The following is a 19815-nucleotide window of genomic DNA, read 5'->3' on the forward strand; positions in this document are numbered from 1 at the left end:
TATATCTCTCGATCATTTGAAAGTGTGCAAATTCGGGTCTGAAATGATTGTAAGCCGGTTCATGGTGGGCGGGCCGAGGAATAACACCGCAGTCAACCTCGCAAACTTGAATTTGCGGGTGTCAGGACATTTTGGTCCGAAAGTTATGGGGCCGTCGATGTCAGTCCGTGGTAGCCAAACAGGGAGCCTGGTCGACCTTGTGGGTTGGATGATTGGGCTAGATCGTTCTCTAAGTACCTAGCGTATGTCATTGGGTACGAAATGGTCGAAATGCCCAGCAATCGGGGCCGAAGCTCCTGCACAACTACAATGACAGAGGGTAAGCATGTTGATGATGATGCTGGATAATATTTGATACTAGGATGGTGACAGCACGTTTACGTTGCGGGACCGATCACCACTTAATATGTACCCAGCTATAAATGCGAAGCCCCACTAGCTTTGAAAGCCTCGGGATTTAGCGAAAAGATGCAAGGTACTCTTCTCTCCAAAGAGTAAAGAGGCAGCTGGAGAAGCGCAGTTGAGGGGGGAAGAAGGGCTCTTGTGTGGCAGCGACAAGCTCACATTGTCGCCAGGAAGCCAGCTGAAGCCTGGAGGCTCGATTTGCAGGAAAGACCGGATGTCATTACGATGGGTGGATGCAGGGAAATTTTCAAGAGACATCGTGAACATTCTCTCCTCTACCGCCGATAAAGTACCCACATCTCGGCGCCGGATTCTCCACCATCTGGCGGAAGGTGCCCAGGTCTCATGTACATCTACTTGACATCTCAAGCTCTGGATGTCTTTTGGGCTCGTCCTGCGAGAGGAACGGATGGCAGAAGACGCAGGTGAGATAGATTCGGCTGGACGGACCTGTTGGAAAAATATCGCTCATATTGCCTCTCAGCCGGATTGTCTATCTGCCCGGGCCAGAAAGACAGTGCTAGGCGAGACGGCCTGTACATAGGTAGAGAGAGGTTGGAGGGGTGGCAGAGAAAAGAGTGACAGGGCCGGGAATTCCTCGCAGTGATTTGACAAGGATCTCTACCCAAAATTACGTAGATGGCACCGCAGCAGGTATCTGTACGAAGTACCAGCAGCGCCCAAAATCAAACACCATCCTCTGTACAGGACCTTGCTCTCTGAGTAGGCATGCTCCGGCTTTGACCTCACCTCAGTTTAACAGGTCATTAGATGCTGACCTTGGGTAGCCATGTTTCGTCTGCCGCGTTTGGTGCTCTTCTCTTATCTTGAAATGTTGCCAACCGAATAAGACCAAACATGTAGACTAAGAAAGGCGTCAAATCCATTCGTACTGTTCTCCATTGCCTTTACCCAGAGTGCCCCACAAACCAAGTATCTCTACTTCTGGGGAAACGCAAGCTCTGCCTTACAGTAGTGCGCCAGTGTTGCATCAGGTCGAGCTTTCTCCGTTGTGCAGCTGCTGCCCGTCTAGTTTGGATTGCACTGAACCGGATTGGCACTTTCTTGCTTCTTCTCAACACCCTCTCATCTGCCCTCTCACCCGCCAGGACCTCACTCAGTCAACAAACGCAACCTGACAAGCCAACCACTGACTAGCCGCCGTCTTCCTTCTCTTTCCACCTCACCCTATCTTCACGCACCTGAGGTTCTCTTCTCTCTCCATCCACCCAGACCAAGCTTGTCCTACATTGCACTGCTTGTTTTTGTGCATTACGTTTCCACGTAGCTTGCGTCCGACAGCCCAGCTTCTTCCAATACCGCTGCATCCTTACCGTCCCGTCAACATACCTTATACATACACTAGTCGCCGTCGCCCTTGTTTGAAGCTTTTCTGCGAACCACGACTCACTCCCACCTCTCTCGGCAACTCAAGAAGCTTACGACTTTTGCGACGGAGCTGTGTCCAGCACCAATCTGCCCATTTCGATCTCCCTCAGAGAATCAAATAAACACCAGCCCACCCCTGTGTGCTTTTTCCGTCGCCGTCACTTGAGTTTTGGGTACTTGATCTTCCTGGAATTTACCCCTCCATCATCCCCGCAAGCTCATCCCAGCCAGTCTCAGCTAACACCTTACCCTGCCGCCACAGGACACCCCAGCATACCTTAGCTACTGCTGTTCCCTAATTACCTGCCACCCATCGAACGAACCCTCCACGAAATCTTTCGCACCACCATCTTCCACCGTTCAGCACCAAGCAAATCGCCCAAGATGCCTTCGCTCGTCCCCGACGAAGAGACTGCGCCTGGTCGCCTACTACTGCTCTCCAACCGACTGCCTATCACTATCAAGCGTTCTGACGATGGCAGTTACTCCTTCTCCATGTCCTCTGGTGGTCTCGTCACTGGCCTCAGTGGTCTGTCAAAAACCACCAGCTTTCAATGGTACGGATGGCCAGGCCTCGAAGTTCCCGAGAACGAGATTGCCGGCATGAAGCAGCGTCTCAAGGACGAATACGATGCTCATCCTGTCTTCATTGACGACGAGCTCGCCGACAAGCACTACAACGGCTTCTCTAGTATGGACGACCCTCCCTTGCCTCTATATTTCCTAGCTTGACTAACAACCAAACCTTTTTCGCAGACTCTATTCTCTGGCCGCTTTTCCACTACCACCCCGGCGAAATCACATTTGACGAGAGCGCATGGGCCGCTTACCGCGAAGTCAACCGCCTGTTTGCCAAGGCTGTCGTCCAGGACGTTCAGGATGGCGATCTGATCTGGGTTCACGACTACCATCTGATGTTGCTGCCTGAGATGCTTCGCGAGGAAATCGGCGACTCCAAGAAGAACGTCAAGATTGGCTTCTTCCTGCACACGCCTTTCCCTTCTTCTGAAATTTACCGCATCCTTCCCGTTCGCGAAGCCCTCCTGACGGGCGTCCTCGACTGCGATCTCATCGGATTCCACACCTACGACTACGCTCGTCACTTCTTGAGCAGTTGCTCTCGCATTCTGTAAGACGCAATCGAAAAGCGAAAGCTTGTTCTCTTAGACACAAACTGACGTCACATGTAGTGGAACTCCTACGACCCCCAATGGTGTTGATTACAATGGCAAATTCGTCACCGTTGGCGCATTCCCCATCGGTATTGATCCTGAGAAGTTCGTCGAAGGCCTCAAGAAACCCAAGGTCCAGGAGCGCATTGACGCTCTTACGCGCAAGTTCAACGGAGTGAAACTCATTGTCGGTGTCGATCGCCTCGACTACATCAAGGGTGTCCCTCAGAAGCTCCACGCATTGGAGGTCTTCTTGACAGAACACCCCGAGTGGATCGGCAAAATTGTGCTGGTTCAGGTCGCCGTGCCTTCAAGGCAGGACGTTGAGGAGTATCAGAATCTGCGTGCCGTGGTCAATGAGCTTGTCGGCCGTATCAACGGCAAGTTTGGCACCATCGAGTTCATGCCCATTCACTTCCTCCACCAGAGCGTCTCCTTTGACGAGCTCACAGCTCTGTACGCCGTTTCCGACGTCTGCCTTGTTTCCTCCACACGCGATGGCATGAACCTGGTCTCGTACGAGTATATCGCTACTCAGCGCGAGCGTCACGGTGTCATGATTCTGTCCGAGTTCACCGGCGCCGCCCAGTCCCTCAATGGCTCTCTCATCGTCAACCCATGGAACACTGAAGAGCTAGCAAACGCCATCCACGATGCCGTGACCATGTCCCCGGAGCAGCGCGAGACCAACTACAAGAAGCTCGAGCGCTACGTTTTCAAGTACACGTCATCCTGGTGGGGACAGTCCTTCGTCGCCGAGATGACTCGCCTCTCCCAGGAGGCGACGCAGTCCAAGACGTTGAAGAACATTGGCGGCAACGTGGTTGGTCAGGTCACCAAGGCGATTCAGGGCGCCGTCGATAGCGTCACCGGTAGCAAGGATGGCGCGGAAGATGCAAAGGAGACGAAGGCGGTAAAGCAAGAAGCATAACGGCCAATTGTACATCCAACAAAACTTGCAAACCAGGTTATTTACTTTTCCACTGGACAAGAGGCCGCCTGACCCATTTTAACGAAAGCATGATTGAAAGAGAGAAAAGAGGAAGACCTTGCCCTTTTCGGGCAAATTTTAGCTGGGCGAGGAAGCATACATGATCGGGAACAATGGCATCGAGCCGAGCGGAGTTTTTTAGGGGCTTTTTTTGTCATATGGTTTTGTTTCATTCCTGATGGTGGAGAGGGCAATATGGATGGACGGGTCACATTGAGAGGGAAATGTGTCGTACAAGAGGTCTTTCCAATGCATTTGTTTTGATTTGATTTCTCTAGGGGGCATGACCGTAATAGACTATCTACTACCTACTTGTTTCACGAGAGCTGTGGACCATTGCAAACCAGCCCACTATGTGAACGACCAAACGCACAGTATCAAAGGCAAGCAACGAGGAGCAATCAGAGTTCATGTGAATTCAGAGTTGTATGAATTTGAGAAAACCCGGCTAATTTCGCATTTGCCTGAACAAGAAATGCAGTGAGGAACAAACCACCAAAGCTTGCTCACTCGCGGAGCTCTTCAAAAGGTATCTAGAAAAGTACCCCTTCTTCTCGTCATGGTGAAATGTCAAGAGAGAGAGGAGGCAACGAAGTGAAAAAGCAAGCAAGAGTGAAGATACCTGGCGGCACAGAGCAAGAAGAAGAAGAAATAATAGAAAAGAGGTAAACGTGTTGTGCCGTAAGTCCGTCCCGTAAAGCCCCCGTCATCCTCCCTCATCACACACCCGTCCCTTTGCGCTACGCAAATTCAGCGTACTCTCAACCTTGGAAACGCCATCGTGGGGATCAAATAGTCCAACATGAACGCATCACACATAACACACAAAGAAGACCACTCTCTCACCTAACTCAGTACGGCGACGCGACGATATCCTCCTTGCCCAACTTGTACCGACCGCTCTTGGGCGTCGTGATCCGTCCAGAATCCCTGCGGCCCATGCTGAGCTGTGCAAAGTTGCCAGCGATGCTCTCGCGAGTAGGGCGCTTGAGACCCTGCTTGCCGACCATGTTGACCTCGTTGGGGAGGGCGACGATGACGTTCTTGTCCGTTCCGAACTTGAAGTCGTCAGCCTTGACCTCTTCGGCGTAGCGCTTGATGCGGTAGGCGGCCTTGGCTCCGCGCAGGACCTTCTTCAGGCTCCACTCCACAATGTACGGGCCGGTGGCGGTGATGATGCTCGTCTCCTCGACGCCCTCGCCGGCGTTGAAGCGCGCAGGTGTGAATGACACAGGCTTGCCGGTCTCGTGGGCGAACTGGGCAACGTGCTCGGGTGTCAGAGCCAGGCGGCGAGGTTGAGGCTTGTCGGAAGCCGCGAAAGACTTTTCGAAACCAAGCTTGCCCTCGTTCTTGCCAGACTTTTGCATCGCGTCGATGAGCAGGATGTACGTTCGGCAGGTGGCGAGGACCCAGCGACCGTCGGCGGATGTGTCGAGACCGAGAATGGCTTCACCGAGAGCGGGGATGTGGGTTTTGGCGTTGATTCCTAGGCGATCGAAGAGGCGTACATCGCCCTTGTTGGAAGCGACGGCGATGTATCCCTTCTCCGTAGTAGAGATAGCCGAGAAGTCGTTCTTGGAAACGTACTGCTTCAGCTGAGAATCAACCAGCTTGGTGCCGGATAAACGGGGGTCGACGCGGTAGAGGGCATTTTTCGAGATACCAAGGAAGGTCGGCTCGTGAGTCATCTGGGCAAACTTGTTCTCGGGAGCAAAGTTGAGAACAGGAATGTCCTCATGAACATTCCACTCGTCAACGACCTTGCCGTACTCGAGATCCATACGATACAGCTTATTGGGATCCGACTCGTTCTGAAGAATCATGTTGCGATCCTCGTTGTGAAGCATGACCTTCTTGGGGCTGAACAGTGTGCCCTTGGGAGTCTCGACCTTGGAAATGTTGGTGGAGAACTCGAGATTGTTGTTCGCCGTGTGCTTGAAGACGCCGATCTTGGATCCGCGCACGACGAAGGACCGGTCATGCTTGTAGCCAACAGCAAGCTGAGAGTTAACGTTGCCATCTTCGTCCTTAGTCTCAACATCGTCATCCTCCTCGTCGCTGTCGTAATGCTCGCTACGCTGCGCATCATCCTCTGCATCTTCGTACTCCTCTTCCTCTTCCTCCTCCTCCTGCTCTTCGGGTGTATCTTCCATAACCAAATCATTGAAAGCGGAGGTAATGTACTCCTGCTCTCTGTCCGTCTTCTTTTCCCACTTGACCTCGTTCAGCTGCTCCCACAAAGCTCGGAGAAGAGCTTCTTGGAAACGTTCCAAAGTCGGCTGGTCCTTGAAACGGAGCAGCCAAGAGTATGCTGAGCCATCGGCAGAGAAGTGGTTGAAGATGAAGGACAAGAACTCAAAGTTGAAGACAGGGTTGATATCTGCGATAATCGGGATGCCCAACCAAGCGCGGTCCTCGCTTTCGATTTGCAGCCAGTACTCCCACTTTCCAACTTCGGTGACGGTGGCAGTGACAGCGGCAGCTTGCTGGATAAAGGAGCCAGAGGGATGGTCGTAGAAGTGAAGCTCACAGCTCTCTGTAGCGTACGTGTCGAGAGCCTCTGGGGCCTCCGCTGACTTCGGAGGGCCAGTCGGCTTGGACTTCTTCTCCGGTGTGATAGGCATCTTCGCCGGCGTCTTCGTAGGGGTCTGGACAAGTGATTGCTCTTCCTTCTTTGTGGGTGTGATCGGGTCTTGCGGCACAAACAGACTGTCGGCAGACTCGATTGATCTAACGAGAGTAGGGCTGTGGATGGGACTTGCGGGAGGAATCGGCTGCTCGTCCTCAAATTCGAATTGCTTCAGGTCGACTTCGGATGCTGTTGTATGCGGCTTGCGGTATTTACGCTCGTACTGGCACTCCTTGGCGACCCGCTCGAATTGCGCGACTTGACCAGGAGACACAACGTTGTCGCAGACGAACTCGTAGACGTCACCAGTATCACCACTCAGGTCTCTCCAGGCCAGAATCTTCTCCTTGCCTTCCCGAATCTCGATGCGGAAGTGGAGGGCCTCGTCAAGCAGGAAGGTCTTTTCGTCTCTTTCGGCGGCGGCAAGTGCGTCGATCTCGGCGTCCTCTCCTTCCTCCTCGGCTAGAAGTTCGGCCTCGCCTTCCTCGTAGACTCTCTGTACCACGAGCTGGTATTGGAAATCCTGCGCAGTTCGTCGGATGCGGGCAGCTGCGTCCTTGAAGATGAGTTCGGAGTAGCCCTTTGGCGAGAGGGGGCGAACGAGGTAGAGTTGTCCTTGGGGGAGCTCGATGAGAGATTCTTGGTTGCTAGATCCAAAGATAAGTTTGCCAACTGGAAAAGAGAAAAGTTGTTAGCATGTACTTAAGGGCTCTGGGAAATCGCAAACGGGCGCGGCAGTAAGAAGGTGGAACGACGTTGATCGCGAAACGGTAACAGAAAATGACGCCCAACGAACGCTTCACATGCGCCTCGCTGTCGGTCGCGGGATAAGGCTAAGCGGCGCGGCGAACGCTCCGAGTGATAGGTGAGTAGCGGGGTAAACTTACCGTTTCTGAGGACAAACATCTTGAAGTTTGGGTCTTGTTTGGAAAGCTGTGTTGATCGTGGGCAGAGAGCTCTTGCGACGTGGTTTTGTATTTCTGCAAAGCAAGCCCGGCCGCTGGGTTGATCAAAGGGACAAAGAGACGGAAAGTCCCAGACCTTGGCCACGAAACAAAAGTGATCAGGCACTAGGGAAGAAAATGCGTCATAAGAGGGAGCTTTTGAGTTGGGGTTCAGATGATGGAGGGGTGAAATGGCCTGTGGCTGTGCACGTCCCTTTTTCCTTCCAATTTTTTTGCCACGGCAACACAAGGTCCCTGAGCCACGGTGCCACGGGACCGGGGTATCACGTGGGGCCCCCCGGCAGCGGCCGATCCAGACCCACCCGGACCCTTCTATCCTGCTAGGCAGTACCCTTCCAGCTTCTTTGCCATTGCTTCACAGACATATCGCCACTGCGAGACAAGAGAATCAAGGTGTTGGAGGCCTCAGATTTGTCTTCAATAACGACACTCAGACTTGTGGCAGTAATTCTTGCGCTTCAACAAACGACAAGAAGGCTATACATCATTTGTTGGCACGTCTAACAGGTGTCACCGGCTTACACGTGTGTAGACGCCGGCACCCGGAGGGTGATGGGTGACAAGGATCGTTTGGTGAAATCCCATCCTCAATTTTTCATCAAAGTAGAAATCAGTATTCTGCGCTCGGAATACAATGTTTCCAGACATATCAGGTGTCCCCAGAAACAATCTGCTGCCTTAAGAGTTGAGTAGTACTCCAAAAGACATGGTGCTTTGGCCACTGAGGAAACCCCGAACCATTTACGAGGCAGCTAGCTCAGTGAGTGACGTTTTGAAACATCTTTCACTTGAAGAAAATCGAATAAGGGAACGCAATCTGGTGCAGAATGCCCAACAACAACTTATCATTCTATACAGTTCTTTGAGATCACTACGTCCTACGCATGTTTCAATAGTGAGTAGAGCCCGATGCTGAAAGATATCAAATGAACAGAAGGAAACAAAACTCTTCAACCCAGAGTAATCACAGCTCCTCAGCCACGGGCACCTCCTTCTCAATTTGGCCCAGTACCTCCTGCGCACCATCGACCTCGATCTTCTCCTCGAGTGTCTCCTTGGCCTCTGAGAAATCGTCGGCAATCAACTTTGCAATGTTCATCCCCATCAAGGCGCTGGTCTCCATACACGAGATGAAGCTTTCGACGCCCGAAAGATAATAAAGTCCGTCCCTCAGGATGGGGTCTTGGAAAGTGACACGCGGATATTCAATGGGGTACGAGTTGAACACATGCGGGTAATACCAAGAGATGGGTTCAACAGTGCGCTGGCCAGCTTCCTCTGACTTTTTGCCCGCAACAATGGACGCCGGCACTTCAACGCCAAGCAGCTTTGACAGGAACTCTGCCGTCACCTTCTTGGGAGAGAAGATCTTGTAGAGAAACTCGTCCTTGAGAGTGTCGGGGTTTGTAACGGTTCTGAGGGTGCTGACAGAGTAGAAGCCAGCCTTGCCAGCACCTTCAGAGCCAGCCTTTGCCTCGTCATCAGGGCCGAGCGTTGTCAAGACTGAGTCGGGTGCCTTGGAACCAGGCTCGAGACCAAAGTACTCTGGGGAGAGGTGGAACGGTGAGGCGAAAAGGGTAACGTGAAGCTTGGTGTAAGGAACCTCATCAATCTTGTGCTGGAAAAGATCCTCTGAGACACTGATATCTCCATACTGCCAAGGAGTCGCAATGACGACGTTGTCGAAAGCAATCGGGTACTGGTTCGACTCTGCCTCGGCTTCAGCATGAGCGTCTTTGGTTGAAAGTAGATACTTGGAGCTAGAAGGGCCAGACTTCACGGCGATTGATGTCACCGAAGTGTTGCGATGCAATGTCGCGTTACTCCTTTGAAGCATTGCCTGGAAAACCTGCCAGTTGCCTCCAATGACTTGCCGAGCGCCTTCAGGGGCAAGAGAGACCATGGTCTCAAGGCCATGGATATACTTCAGGTTTGACGCATAGTTGACTCTGGTGGCTGCCTGGATGATATCGTGGGAGAAAAGCTCACTGATCTAGCACAAATCGATTAGTATACGGAATATCAGGCAGGATCATGTTGTGCTTACATCGTTGTTGGCGAGAAACTGCTCCCCGGTAACGGAAGTTGCCTTCAAAAGATCCAGCTCGAAGACTCTTTGCGTGAGCGATCGGAAAGGAAAGTGAGGTTTCTCATAGAGCTGCAAAAAGGTCGCAACGGTCGACTGCACGAGCTTCTGCGCCTTGTACGGGGCGGTGCCGTACTTCCAGAAGAGCTTGGCCAAGTTCCACCAGTTCCAGGAACTATCATCTTGGGAAAAGACAAACTTCTCGCCGTCCCAAATGCCCAGGAAACCATCACTGCCAGACTCTGGCTCTTTCAGGGGAAGACCAAAGTTGATACTGGCATTATAGATGATGTGATTGGCCTCGATGAAGATGGAAGCGCCCAGCTCAACTGGTTCGAGCGGGTTGCCGTAAGCGTCGACGGTCAACGTCCGGCCTCCTACTCGATCGGTCTTTTCAAACACAGTAATGTTGACGGGAAGACCTTCGGCTTCGGCGAACTTTTGGAGGTAGTAGGCCGCGGAGGAACCACCGGCACCCGCTCCTACATACCGTGTAAGTACTGGGTTGAACGGCGACGCGCTAAGGTCATGGACAAATCGTCGGAGCTTCAAAGGTTTTCATGAAGCAGCGTTCACGTACCAATGATGGCCACTTGCTTCACGCCATTCTCGGTGACAACCTGCTCAAGCTCAGTCGCAGGAACGGACTGTGTCAAGCTGAGCGCGGACAGCACAGCTGAGAGCTTGGACCCCCACATGATGTCGCGTAGATTGAAGACTACAAAAGGCGAATCACAGAACTAGATGAAGACGATGAAAGAAGGGAGAGATAGGAATGACTGGTCAGGAACAACTGTGTCAGCGATACGTTTGAGTACGCTTGGAAGATGAACAGGATGAAAGGAGAGCACGAAATAGATTCGTCATTTGTGAGGTGTCTCCGGCGTGTCTCCGGGAGGTCCCCAAATGAATTAAACTCAGGGTGAGTAAACAAACCGCTGCTTTACTTTGGTAGCTCTGGAATTTAGTGCAGTTGAAGCTCACCTTTGGTACGACCAACGGAGATGATGCAGCAAGAAACTGAACGGCAGGCGGTAAGTGGACCGTCTATAATACTCTCCTTTATTCTATACGTGAGGTTATTCAGTAAAAGACGGTCTAAGTATGAATTCTTGATCTTGGTAGATAAGCCACTTGGCCTTCGCAACCAAAGAAAAGATGTCACCGGCACAAGCTTGGGGTAAAGCAGCGGTGTATTCTTGGGGTGAAAGTTTCATTGCAGTGGTCCTCTAGGGGACCCCTAAGTCCCCACGTCCCGGTCTCCCGTTCTCAGCTTGCATTCGCCCCATCAGGAGGCTCTAACGACGCACGGTTCATAGAACGGCGGGATTGCTGACAGATGCGGCAGCCATCCACACCTCACTAAGTACATATTCCCCTACGCATGCAGCTATGCTTATAGAGAGAATTAGTCAAGAATGGACCACTGCAGGTGCCAGGCACCCACCACCACCAAGCTGGCAATTAGGTAGTGAGCCAGCACCTTCTACCAGCGTCTGACCGCCTGCCACCTCGAGGCAGAAAAAAAGTCACCAGCAGAGTCCCGCATCTGAAGCTCCCGGGGCCAGGTCAATCTCGAGAACACTCCACGTCAGGTCGCTAATCCAATAACTTTACCGACTGATACCCCCTCACGAACCCCTCGACGACCTCAAGCCAACATGTCTGCGGCGCAACTGCTCAACCCCAAGGCCGAATCGAGGGTGCGCGACCCTTGTCCTGACGATATTTGTTTGCATGCTAACGGCTAGTGCAGCGGCGGGGTGAAGCCCTGAAGGTCAACATCAGCGCTGGTGAAGGCCTCCAGGATGTCCTCAAGTCCAACCTCGGCCCTTTGGGCACTATCAAGATGTTAGTCTATCGCTGTTTATGTCTTCAAATTAGATGCTAACATTAATAGGCTTGTCGATGGCTCCGGTCAAGTGCGAATAACTACCCCTCTTCCCCTGAATCCCCACCGCTAATGCGCCGCCGAACAGATCAAGTTGACAAAAGATGGAAACGTCCTCCTCCGCGAGATGCAAATTCAAAATCCTACCGCAGTCATGATTGCTAGAGCTGCGACGGCACAAGATGATATCTGCGGAGACGGCACGACATCAGCTGTCCTGTTGATCGGAGAACTCCTCAAGCAGGCGGATCGTTATATCTCAGAAGGACTGCATCCTAGAATTATTACGGATGGTTTCGAGATTGCCAAGAACGAGGCGTTGAAGGTGGGCATCTATTGAACACGGATACTTGGATAGTGGTGCTGACGGGCGAACAGTTCCTTGACGGCTTCAAGCTCGAGAAGGAGGTCGACCGCGAGTTGCTTCTCTCCGTGGCCCGCACGTCGCTTTCCACGAAGCTTAACTCCAACCTTGCGGCCAAGCTCACCCCCGATATCGTCGATGCTGTTCTCGCCATCTACCAGGCACCTGCCAAGCCGGATCTGCACATGGTCGAGATCATGAAGATGCAGCACCGGACCGCCTCCGACACCCAGTTGATCAAAGGTCTTGCCCTCGACCACGGCGCCCGCCACCCCGATATGCCCAAGCGCCTTGAGAACGCCTACATCCTGACGATGAACGTCAGCTTGGAGTACGAGAAGTCTGAGATCAACTCTGGATTCTTCTACTCTAGCGCAGAGCAGAGAGACAAGCTGGTGGAGAGCGAGCGTCGTTTCGTTGATGCTAAGTTGAAGAAGATTGTCGAGCTGAAGAAGGAGGTTTGCGGAAACGACCCCACCAAGAACTTCGTCATCATCAACCAGAAGGGCATTGACCCTCTTTCTCTCGACGTACTGGCCAAGAACGGCATTCTCGCCCTCCGCCGTGCCAAGAGAAGAAACATGGAGAGACTGCAGCTCATCTGTGGTGGTGTTGCACAGAACAGTGTTGACGACCTGTCACCCGAGTCTCTGGGATGGGCTGGTCTTGTCTACGAGCAAACTCTGGGTGAGGAGAAGTACACCTTCATCGAGGAGGTTAAGGAGCCCAAGTCTGTCACCCTGTTGATCAAGGGACCCAATGCACACACCATTACTCAGGTTACGGACGCTGTCCGTGACGGTCTGCGCAGTGTCTACAACATGATTGTGGACAAGAGCGTTGTCCCGGGTGCTGGTGCTTTCCAGGTTGCCTGCGCAGCACACCTCAAGAGCGACGCCTTCTCCAAGACGGTGAAGGGCAAGGCCAAGTGGGGTGTCGAGGCCTTCGCCGATGCTCTGCTGATTATTCCCAAGACTCTCGCTGCCAACGCCGGTCTTGACATCCAGGATGCTCGTAAGTGCACAGTACGCTTGCTTTTTGAAGAAGATTCACTAACATGTCACAGTTGCTGCTATGCAGGATGAGCACGCGGATGGCAACATCGTTGGCTTGGATCTGGCAACGGGCGAGCCGATGGACGCAGAGCTCGAGGGTATCTTCGACTCCTTCAGAGTACTCAGAAACTGCATCGCCTCAAGTTCGAGCATTGCATCCAACCTGCTTTTGTGCGACGAACTCTTGAAGGCGAGACAGATGGGCAGAGCGGGAGGCCCTGGCCCTGGTATGGACGGCCCTGAGGAGTAAAGAGTTTGATGGATTCCAATATTAAAAGTGTTGGCACGGTAGACAAAAGGCGTTGATCATAGATCTGTCAAAGCTGAGAGCCGGAATGATATCCAACTATGAAGACAATTCCTGCATTCCATTTCGTGAAGTGTGTTAATTCAAAGTGGTTGGGACATGTCAGTCAGGGGCAGCCTTCATCGTTTGCTACCCCTCGCTGGAGGAGGGCAGGTGAGGAGCGATAAGATAAGCCCCGCATCGAAATATTTCGAGAGCCAAAAAATCTTGACCCCACGTACCCAGCCCAACCCGTCAATCTGGCAGCCCATACCGATTTACACAACCATGGCAGATTACGACAGTGATTCCTCCGAGCAGGAGTTCACGGAGACCAACGTGTTGCTCGGTTACGCCAGCAAAGACGCCGACGATGACACCATCAGTCGTCTTGGTGGTCAACCAGTAAGTTCTCCTTTGCCGCCGCGCATCGACAAACAGAGATGACAGCCCCCCAAATTGACTGACACATGGTTGTTTTCACTTGTAGGAATGGTTGAACCCCGAACAACCAGCCTCAGCAGCCCTGGCGCGCTGTCAAGTGTGCAACGAGATCATGGTCCAGCTTCTCCAACTCAACGGCGAGCTCCCCGAAAAGTTCCCCGGCCACGAGCGCCGCCTGTACGTCTTCGCCTGCCGCAAATCCACCTGCCGGCGCAAGCAGGGCAGCATCCGCGCTGTGAGAGGTGTCAAGGTATCCAAGGAAGCGCAAGCAGCGGCAGCAAAGAAGGCGGAAGCGAAGCCTCAGAAGAAGGTGGAGGAGAAGGAAGAGCCCAAGAAAGACGTCAGCTCGGGACTGGGAACCGCGCTCTTTGGCGGCGGTTCCGGTGCAGCGAACCCGTTCGGAGGCAACGCGAACCCGTTCAGCACGGGCGCCTCTTCAAGCAGCAGCCCCTTTGGCACCGCCGCCCCGTCGAACCCGTTTTCTAAGTCCGCCGCCGCCGACGAGCCCACGCAGAAGAAGGAGGAGGCCAAGGACCCGGCCGAGTCCCTCCCCAAAACCTTTGCCGAGACGCTGAACCTCAACAACCCGCAAACGCCTTCCGGGCCGCCCCCGCCGCCAGAGCCGTGGCCCGCGGCCGACGCCCTGCCTAAGCCGTACCCGATTTCCTACCTCGCGGACGCCGAGTTCGAGACGCTCGACCCGGAACCTATGCCCGCGCCGCAGAACGCGCGGATGGAGGTGGACACCGAGGGTGGTAGCGGCGCTGGTGGGGGAGGCGACATGAAGGACGTCTTCGAGTCGTCCATGGACGCGGCGTTTCAAAAGTTTGCGGACCGCATGGAGCAGAACCCGGAACAGTGTATCCGCTACGAGTTCAACGGCACGCCGCTGCTGTACTCCAAGGCGGACGCCGTGGGCGCGAAGCTGGGCGCCGCTGCCGGCAGTGGTGGAATGACGCGGTGCGGAAACTGTGGTGCCAGGCGCGTGTTTGAGGTGCAGATGACGCCGCATGCCATCACCGAGCTCGAGGCGGAGGAGCTGTCGCTTGAGGGTATGGACTGGGGTACCATCATTGTCGGCGTTTGCGAGGCGGATTGTCAGCAGCGCGGTGTCGAGGTTGGTGAGGCAGGGTATCTTGAGGAATGGTGTGGTGTTCAGTGGGAGGAGCTTTCAAAGCGATGAGAAAGTTATGTGCTACACGACGATGATTTAAAAGGGGACAGGCAGGGACAAAGATTTTGCAGCACATCAAAATAATGAGAAGAAAAAGAAGCGTTTTACACGACATTTCAAACATTGTGGCATGTCTCATATTCAGGGATATACTCTATGGCCCCCGATTCCAAAGTCAAAAGTGAACGCCGGTAATTTTTGCCGCCATGCTCTCTTCCAGCCCTAACTCCATGTACGGAGCTATTAGCAGCCAAGGGTTGTGATATCAACCCTTGCGTCCCCTTCTTCTGTTCATCCTCACACCGAAGCCCAAGTCTGCGATTTCTCTTCTTATTTTTCAAAAAAGTACTTCTTTTACGCAGTCTCCTCCCATGATCTGCGAAGAATCCTCGAGAACATGTCGACGTTGACGTCCTCCCTGATCTCAGACTTCTTGGCCTCGTTCTCGGCGTTCTTGGGGATGGTAACGACGCCATTGTCGCCAACGGTCCAGCCGGCAACCTCGGTGACGAACTTTGCGGTGGCGTCGCCGTCGAGGCCGAGCCACGACTCGAGCTGGGACAGGCTGACCTCGCGGAAGGCCTGGGCGATCGAGTTGGCAATGTTGCTGCGGATGAGGTCCTCGAAGCCTGAGATGTCGGCAATGAGGTCGGCGCAGAGGTCATCGCCGTCAATGGTGTTCCAGAAGCGGGCGTACTGGGAGCCCTCGAGCTGGCTGTTGAGGGTGCGCAGCTTGGCGACGGCCTCATGGAGCTCGCCCTGGGCGATGGTGGAGGGGTTGATGAGGTGCAGGGCGAGGGTGAACTGCGGCGAGGGGAACTGGGTCATGGCCTTGACGAGGATGTTGGTGACGACCTCATCCTTGAGACGGTCGGGGTTGAGCTGGTACCTGGAAGGAGAGAGAAGACAAAGTGGTCAGCTGTCGAGTTCCATGATGATGTAGGCTCGTATCCAAATTGTGTCTCAATATTGAGTTCCGGTATCGTTCAGTTAACACCATGTGCTGACTTCAGTTGCGACTGAGGGGTTCATGACGGAACAACCAGTGCATGTCAGGTAATAGGAAACGTTTACACGATCATCATATAAACCGGCGCAAGACCAAGCAAAGGGGTCTAATGCCACCGACGTGTACAAAAAAGACGCGTGGTGGTGGTCGAGTAGGCATATTGGAGATTGCGACTCACAGCTTCAGGAGTGTCCGGTTCGCATTGCAGTCGCAGTACTTCTGCTCGCACTGCTCCTGCAGGTAGGACTCGAGGTTGACGACAGCCTCAGGGTTGTACCGCTCGAGGCCATTGATGATGTTGACAATGTAGTCGGGCCGCTCGGGCGGATCTTCGCCGTTCAACATGATTGCTGGTTTTATGTGCGGCGTGGGGGGGTGTGAGAGGGTGGTTTTCGAGGTTCGGCGGGTTAGGAGAGGTATCGTGGAGGGGAAGGAAGAAATCGGTGCCGCTGGTGGGGCTTGGGCCGCCCTGGCGAAAGATTTCCAAAAGTTCGAGTGTGTTGTTGTGTGGAAGTCGCTTGGGTCGTCAAATGAGGTTTAGCGCCGGAGCAAGGGGAAAGGTGTGGCCGCTCCTCCTCCGCAGGTAAACCAGGACACCTTACCTAAGACGATGGATCCAAGGGTTCAGCTGACTAAGGGAGAAAGCTACAGGGGTGGCTAGGAAGGTGCACGTACCCTCTTGTTCGGTTCGCAGGCAGCGGCGTCATTGACTGAGACTGTTACAGGGTTGAGCTAAGGTACCTCAGCGGACAGCTCAGTGATGAACTAACAACGTTGAGCAGATGGAAAGAGAAGGAAGTAAAATTCCACTGGGCAGTTCGTGATGATAACACGAAGTTTCATTTGCATCTGTTCTCACTAGAATCATCATCCGAAGCTTTCCACGCACTAAGTTCCTGCATTGAACATCATCATCACCATGCCCAGCCCAAGTAAGAAGAGGAAACTGAACGATCAGTCGTCAACCGGAGTACCTTCGAGAGGTTTGGAATACTTCTTCTCTAAGCAGAAGCAGAACGGCACATCGTCACTGAAACCCACAACGGAACCTGCTCCTGAAGCCATATCGAATGGCACGGGATCCGCCGACCAGCAGCCGGAGTTGACGGATGAGGAGCTTGCCAGGAAGCTGCAAGCGGAATGGGATGCCGAGGTGCAGAATGAAAGAGCAGAATCTACGCCATGTCCTGAGCCAGCAAAGGACCCAGGTTTACGGTTGAATGAGACTAATGGAGAGGAACCTATCGAGGCAAAGTCTGGACTGAAAGGGTCGCCGACATCCTCAGTTCTGCCAATTGTTACGCCAAAGACGAAGACGCTGTCACTATCTTCCGTGGCAAATGCTGAAGACACGGTTTCAGCAACCATTCCTCTGGACCAAAGCCCACTGATATTTGATCCTTCAGAATATGTCCCTCAGCTGAAGGAATCATGGGCAGCTGAGGGAGGGCACGCTTCATACGCATTCCTCACCCGATGCTTCATCTTGGTATCCGCTACACAAAGTCGGATTAAGATTGTGGATACTCTAGTCAACTGTATCAGAGTACTGATTGAAGCTGACCCGGAGAGCCTACTGCCCGCGGTCTGGCTTGCAACAAATTCCATCTCGCCCCCTTACATCTCCTTAGAGCTCGGTTTGGGGGGGTCAGCGATTTCCAAGGCACTGAAGCAGGTGTGTGGATTAGACGGTCGCTCCCTAAAGACACTTTACGACAAGCACGGTGATGCCGGGGACGTTGCATTCGAGGCCAAGAAGAAGCAAAGCTTTACTCTGCGGAAACCGAAGCCCTTGACCATCAAGGCTGTCTACCAATCACTAGTCAAAATTGCCAATAGCCAAGGTAACGGAAGCGGCGAAGCAAAGCAGAGAATTGTCGATCGACTTCTACAAGATGCCCGCGGTGGTGAAGAGAGCAGGTTCATTGTACGAACATTGTGTCAACATGTAGGTTTTGATTTTGTAACAGCCTTTTTATCAAATGTCTAACGTCGGTAGCTACGTATTGGTGCTGTCAAAACCACCATGTTGATTGCTCTTTCAAGAGCCTTCCTCCTTTCTAGACCTCCGGGAGCTGAGTTCCCACTACGATCAGTCAAGGACCTCCAAAAACTAAAGAAGGAAGAGCTCGCTGAAGTATGGAGCAGGCCAGAGGAAATACTAAAGGCCTGCTTCGCGCGGCGCCCCAACTACAACGATCTTGTACCCGTCTTATTGGAAATTGGCGTCTGCGACGAGCTGTTACTTCGTTGTGATTTAACGCTGCACATACCACTCCGGCCCATGTTGGGAAGCATCACGAGAGACCTTTCCGAGATGCTCACGAAACTCCAGGGCAGAGACTTTGCTTGCGAGTTCAAGTATGACGGCCAAAGAGCTCAGATCCACTGCGATGAAAGCGGCAAAATTTCCATCTTCTCAAGACACCTCGAGCTGATGACGGACAAGTACCCCGACTTAGTCGCATTGATGCCCAAGGTTCGCGGCGAAGGCGTCAACAGCTTTATTATGGAAGGCGAAGTGGTGGCCGTGGACAGCGAGACGGGAGATTTGAAGAACTTCCAGACGCTGAGCAATCGCGCGCGGAAGGATGTCGCTATCGGCAGCGTGCAAGTCAACGTTTGCATGTTCGCATTTGACCTCATGTTTCTCAACGGACAACCCCTACTGAACCGGCCCTTTCGAGAAAGAAGGGAGCTCCTGCGATCAATGTTTATCGAAGTTCCCCGCCAATTCACCTGGGTGAAGAGTCTGGATGCTACGTCGCAAGACTCGGATGCCGTATTGGAGTTTTTTAAGGCGGCAACCGATATCAAGTGTGAAGGCATTATGGTCAAAATCTTGGACAACTTGACAGATGTCCCCTACCATGGTGACGGCGCAGTAGATGCCGATGGCGAGGTTGCCGAGGAACCCAGAACGCCTTCAAAGTCAAAATCACGAAGCAAAGGCACCAAGGGCGAGGAGGGCGCTCCGAAGAAGAAGGGCAGACGCAAGCCTCTCTTGGCCACATACGAGCCCGATAAGCGACTAGACTCGTGGCTAAAGGTCAAGAAGGACTACAACTCAAGCTTTGAGACGTTGGACATGATTCCGGTAGCCGCCTGGCACGGACAAGGCCGGAAGTCCAAATGGTGGTCGCCAATCCTCATGGCCGTCCGCAACGACGACAGCGGCGCTCTCGAGGTCGTGTGCAAGTGCATGTCGGGCTTTACAGACGCCTTCTATAAGGCGAACAGGGAACACTACGACGACGGCGAGCTAACCGAGAGGCAGAACACGCGCACCCAGAAGCCCGCGTTTGTCGAGTACTCTGGTCCCGAGCCTGACGTGTGGTTCGAGCCTCAGGAGGTGTGGGAGATGGCGTTTGCGGACATCACTCTGAGTCCGACGTACACGGCCGCCATTGGGCTCGTCAGCGACGAACGAGGGTTGAGCCTGCGATTCCCTCGATTTTTGAAGAAGCGCGAGGATAAGAGCATGGACGAGGCGAGTACGAATGAGTTTCTTGCTGGTTTGTGGAGGAAGCAGGAGGCGAAGGCGCCGACGAAGGAAGGGCAGGGCGATGTTTTGGACGAATTTGAAGAGTAATACTGGATAATCAGTCGAGATGTTGATCTGTAAGCTTGCGTTGATGTTATGACAGAGTTGAGGATATCATTGTGCTTCAGTGGCCACGGGATCGGCAGGAATGCACGATATGGAGGGGTCCTCGGAGCCGATGTCTTCTCCTGGTGACGTTCGGAGATAACTCCAGCAGCTTGCCTCTTTGCCTTTCTGGCTGCTTGGCACTGTCAAATGACCAGAGAATCCGGGGTTAGAGGAGTAGGTGTTGTTGACAGCGACAGGAAGTTAATATGAACAAACACACCACAAACATTATTTTTCAAAATACCCAATAGCTCGTGGCCATACTCGGGCGTGAGAACTCCTTAACACATCGAATCATAATCG

General features: G+C 53.2%; 7 protein-coding genes across 7 annotated transcripts; 4 read left to right on the top strand and 3 right to left on the bottom strand.

The window, feature by feature from the left end:
• Nucleotides 1–2178: 2178 nt before the first annotated feature.
• Nucleotides 2179–3897, top strand: CABS01_08862 (glycosyltransferase family 20; the record flags this gene model as incomplete). Its single annotated transcript, XM_060542220.1, has 3 exons — nt 2179–2485; nt 2551–2923; nt 2985–3897. 3 exons carry the CDS (start codon nt 2179–2181, stop codon nt 3895–3897), a joined length of 1593 nt encoding a protein of 530 aa, XP_060401110.1.
• Nucleotides 3898–4808: 911 nt separating this feature from the next.
• CABS01_08863 (VID27 cytoplasmic protein) lies at nt 4809–7492 on the bottom strand (the record flags this gene model as incomplete). Its single annotated transcript, XM_060542221.1, has 2 exons — nt 4809–7258; nt 7474–7492. 2 exons carry the CDS (start codon nt 7490–7492, stop codon nt 4809–4811), a joined length of 2469 nt encoding a protein of 822 aa, XP_060401111.1.
• A 1023-nt stretch (nt 7493–8515) lies between these two features.
• CABS01_08864 (prenylcysteine oxidase) lies at nt 8516–10954 on the bottom strand (the record flags this gene model as incomplete). Its single annotated transcript, XM_060542222.1, has 4 exons — nt 8516–9544; nt 9599–10119; nt 10218–10355; nt 10948–10954. 4 exons carry the CDS (start codon nt 10952–10954, stop codon nt 8516–8518), a joined length of 1695 nt encoding a protein of 564 aa, XP_060401112.1.
• Nucleotides 10955–11199: 245 nt separating this feature from the next.
• CABS01_08865 (T-complex protein 1) lies at nt 11200–13197 on the top strand (the record flags this gene model as incomplete). The annotated part of the gene is made up of 6 exons (XM_060542223.1): nt 11200–11340; nt 11394–11488; nt 11538–11559; nt 11617–11853; nt 11907–12906; nt 12959–13197. Coding segments are annotated over 6 exons (1734 nt in total), but the record flags the coding sequence as incomplete, so codon positions are not given.
• Nucleotides 13198–13521: 324 nt separating this feature from the next.
• On the top strand, nt 13522–14860 carry CABS01_08866 (ribosomal small subunit biogenesis protein; the record flags this gene model as incomplete). The annotated part of the gene is made up of 2 exons (XM_060542224.1): nt 13522–13638; nt 13724–14860. 2 exons carry the CDS (start codon nt 13522–13524, stop codon nt 14858–14860), a joined length of 1254 nt encoding a protein of 417 aa, XP_060401114.1.
• A 345-nt stretch (nt 14861–15205) lies between these two features.
• Nucleotides 15206–16376, bottom strand: CABS01_08867 (eukaryotic translation initiation factor 3 subunit K; the record flags this gene model as incomplete). The annotated part of the gene is made up of 2 exons (XM_060542225.1): nt 15206–15740; nt 16039–16376. Coding segments are annotated over 2 exons (873 nt in total), but the record flags the coding sequence as incomplete, so codon positions are not given.
• A 403-nt stretch (nt 16377–16779) lies between these two features.
• On the top strand, nt 16780–19452 carry CABS01_08868 (DNA ligase I; the record flags this gene model as incomplete). The annotated part of the gene is made up of 2 exons (XM_060542226.1): nt 16780–17808; nt 17860–19452. The coding sequence occupies 2 exons, from the start codon at nt 16780–16782 to the stop codon at nt 19450–19452; spliced, it is 2622 nt and encodes an 873-aa protein (XP_060401116.1).
• Nucleotides 19453–19815: the final 363 nt, after the last annotated feature.

Source organism: Colletotrichum abscissum (assembly GCF_030869225.1).
Source record: "Colletotrichum abscissum strain IMI 504890 chromosome Unknown Scaffold_20.1, whole genome shotgun sequence".
Classification (NCBI taxonomy): Eukaryota; Fungi; Ascomycota; class Sordariomycetes; order Glomerellales; family Glomerellaceae; genus Colletotrichum; species Colletotrichum abscissum.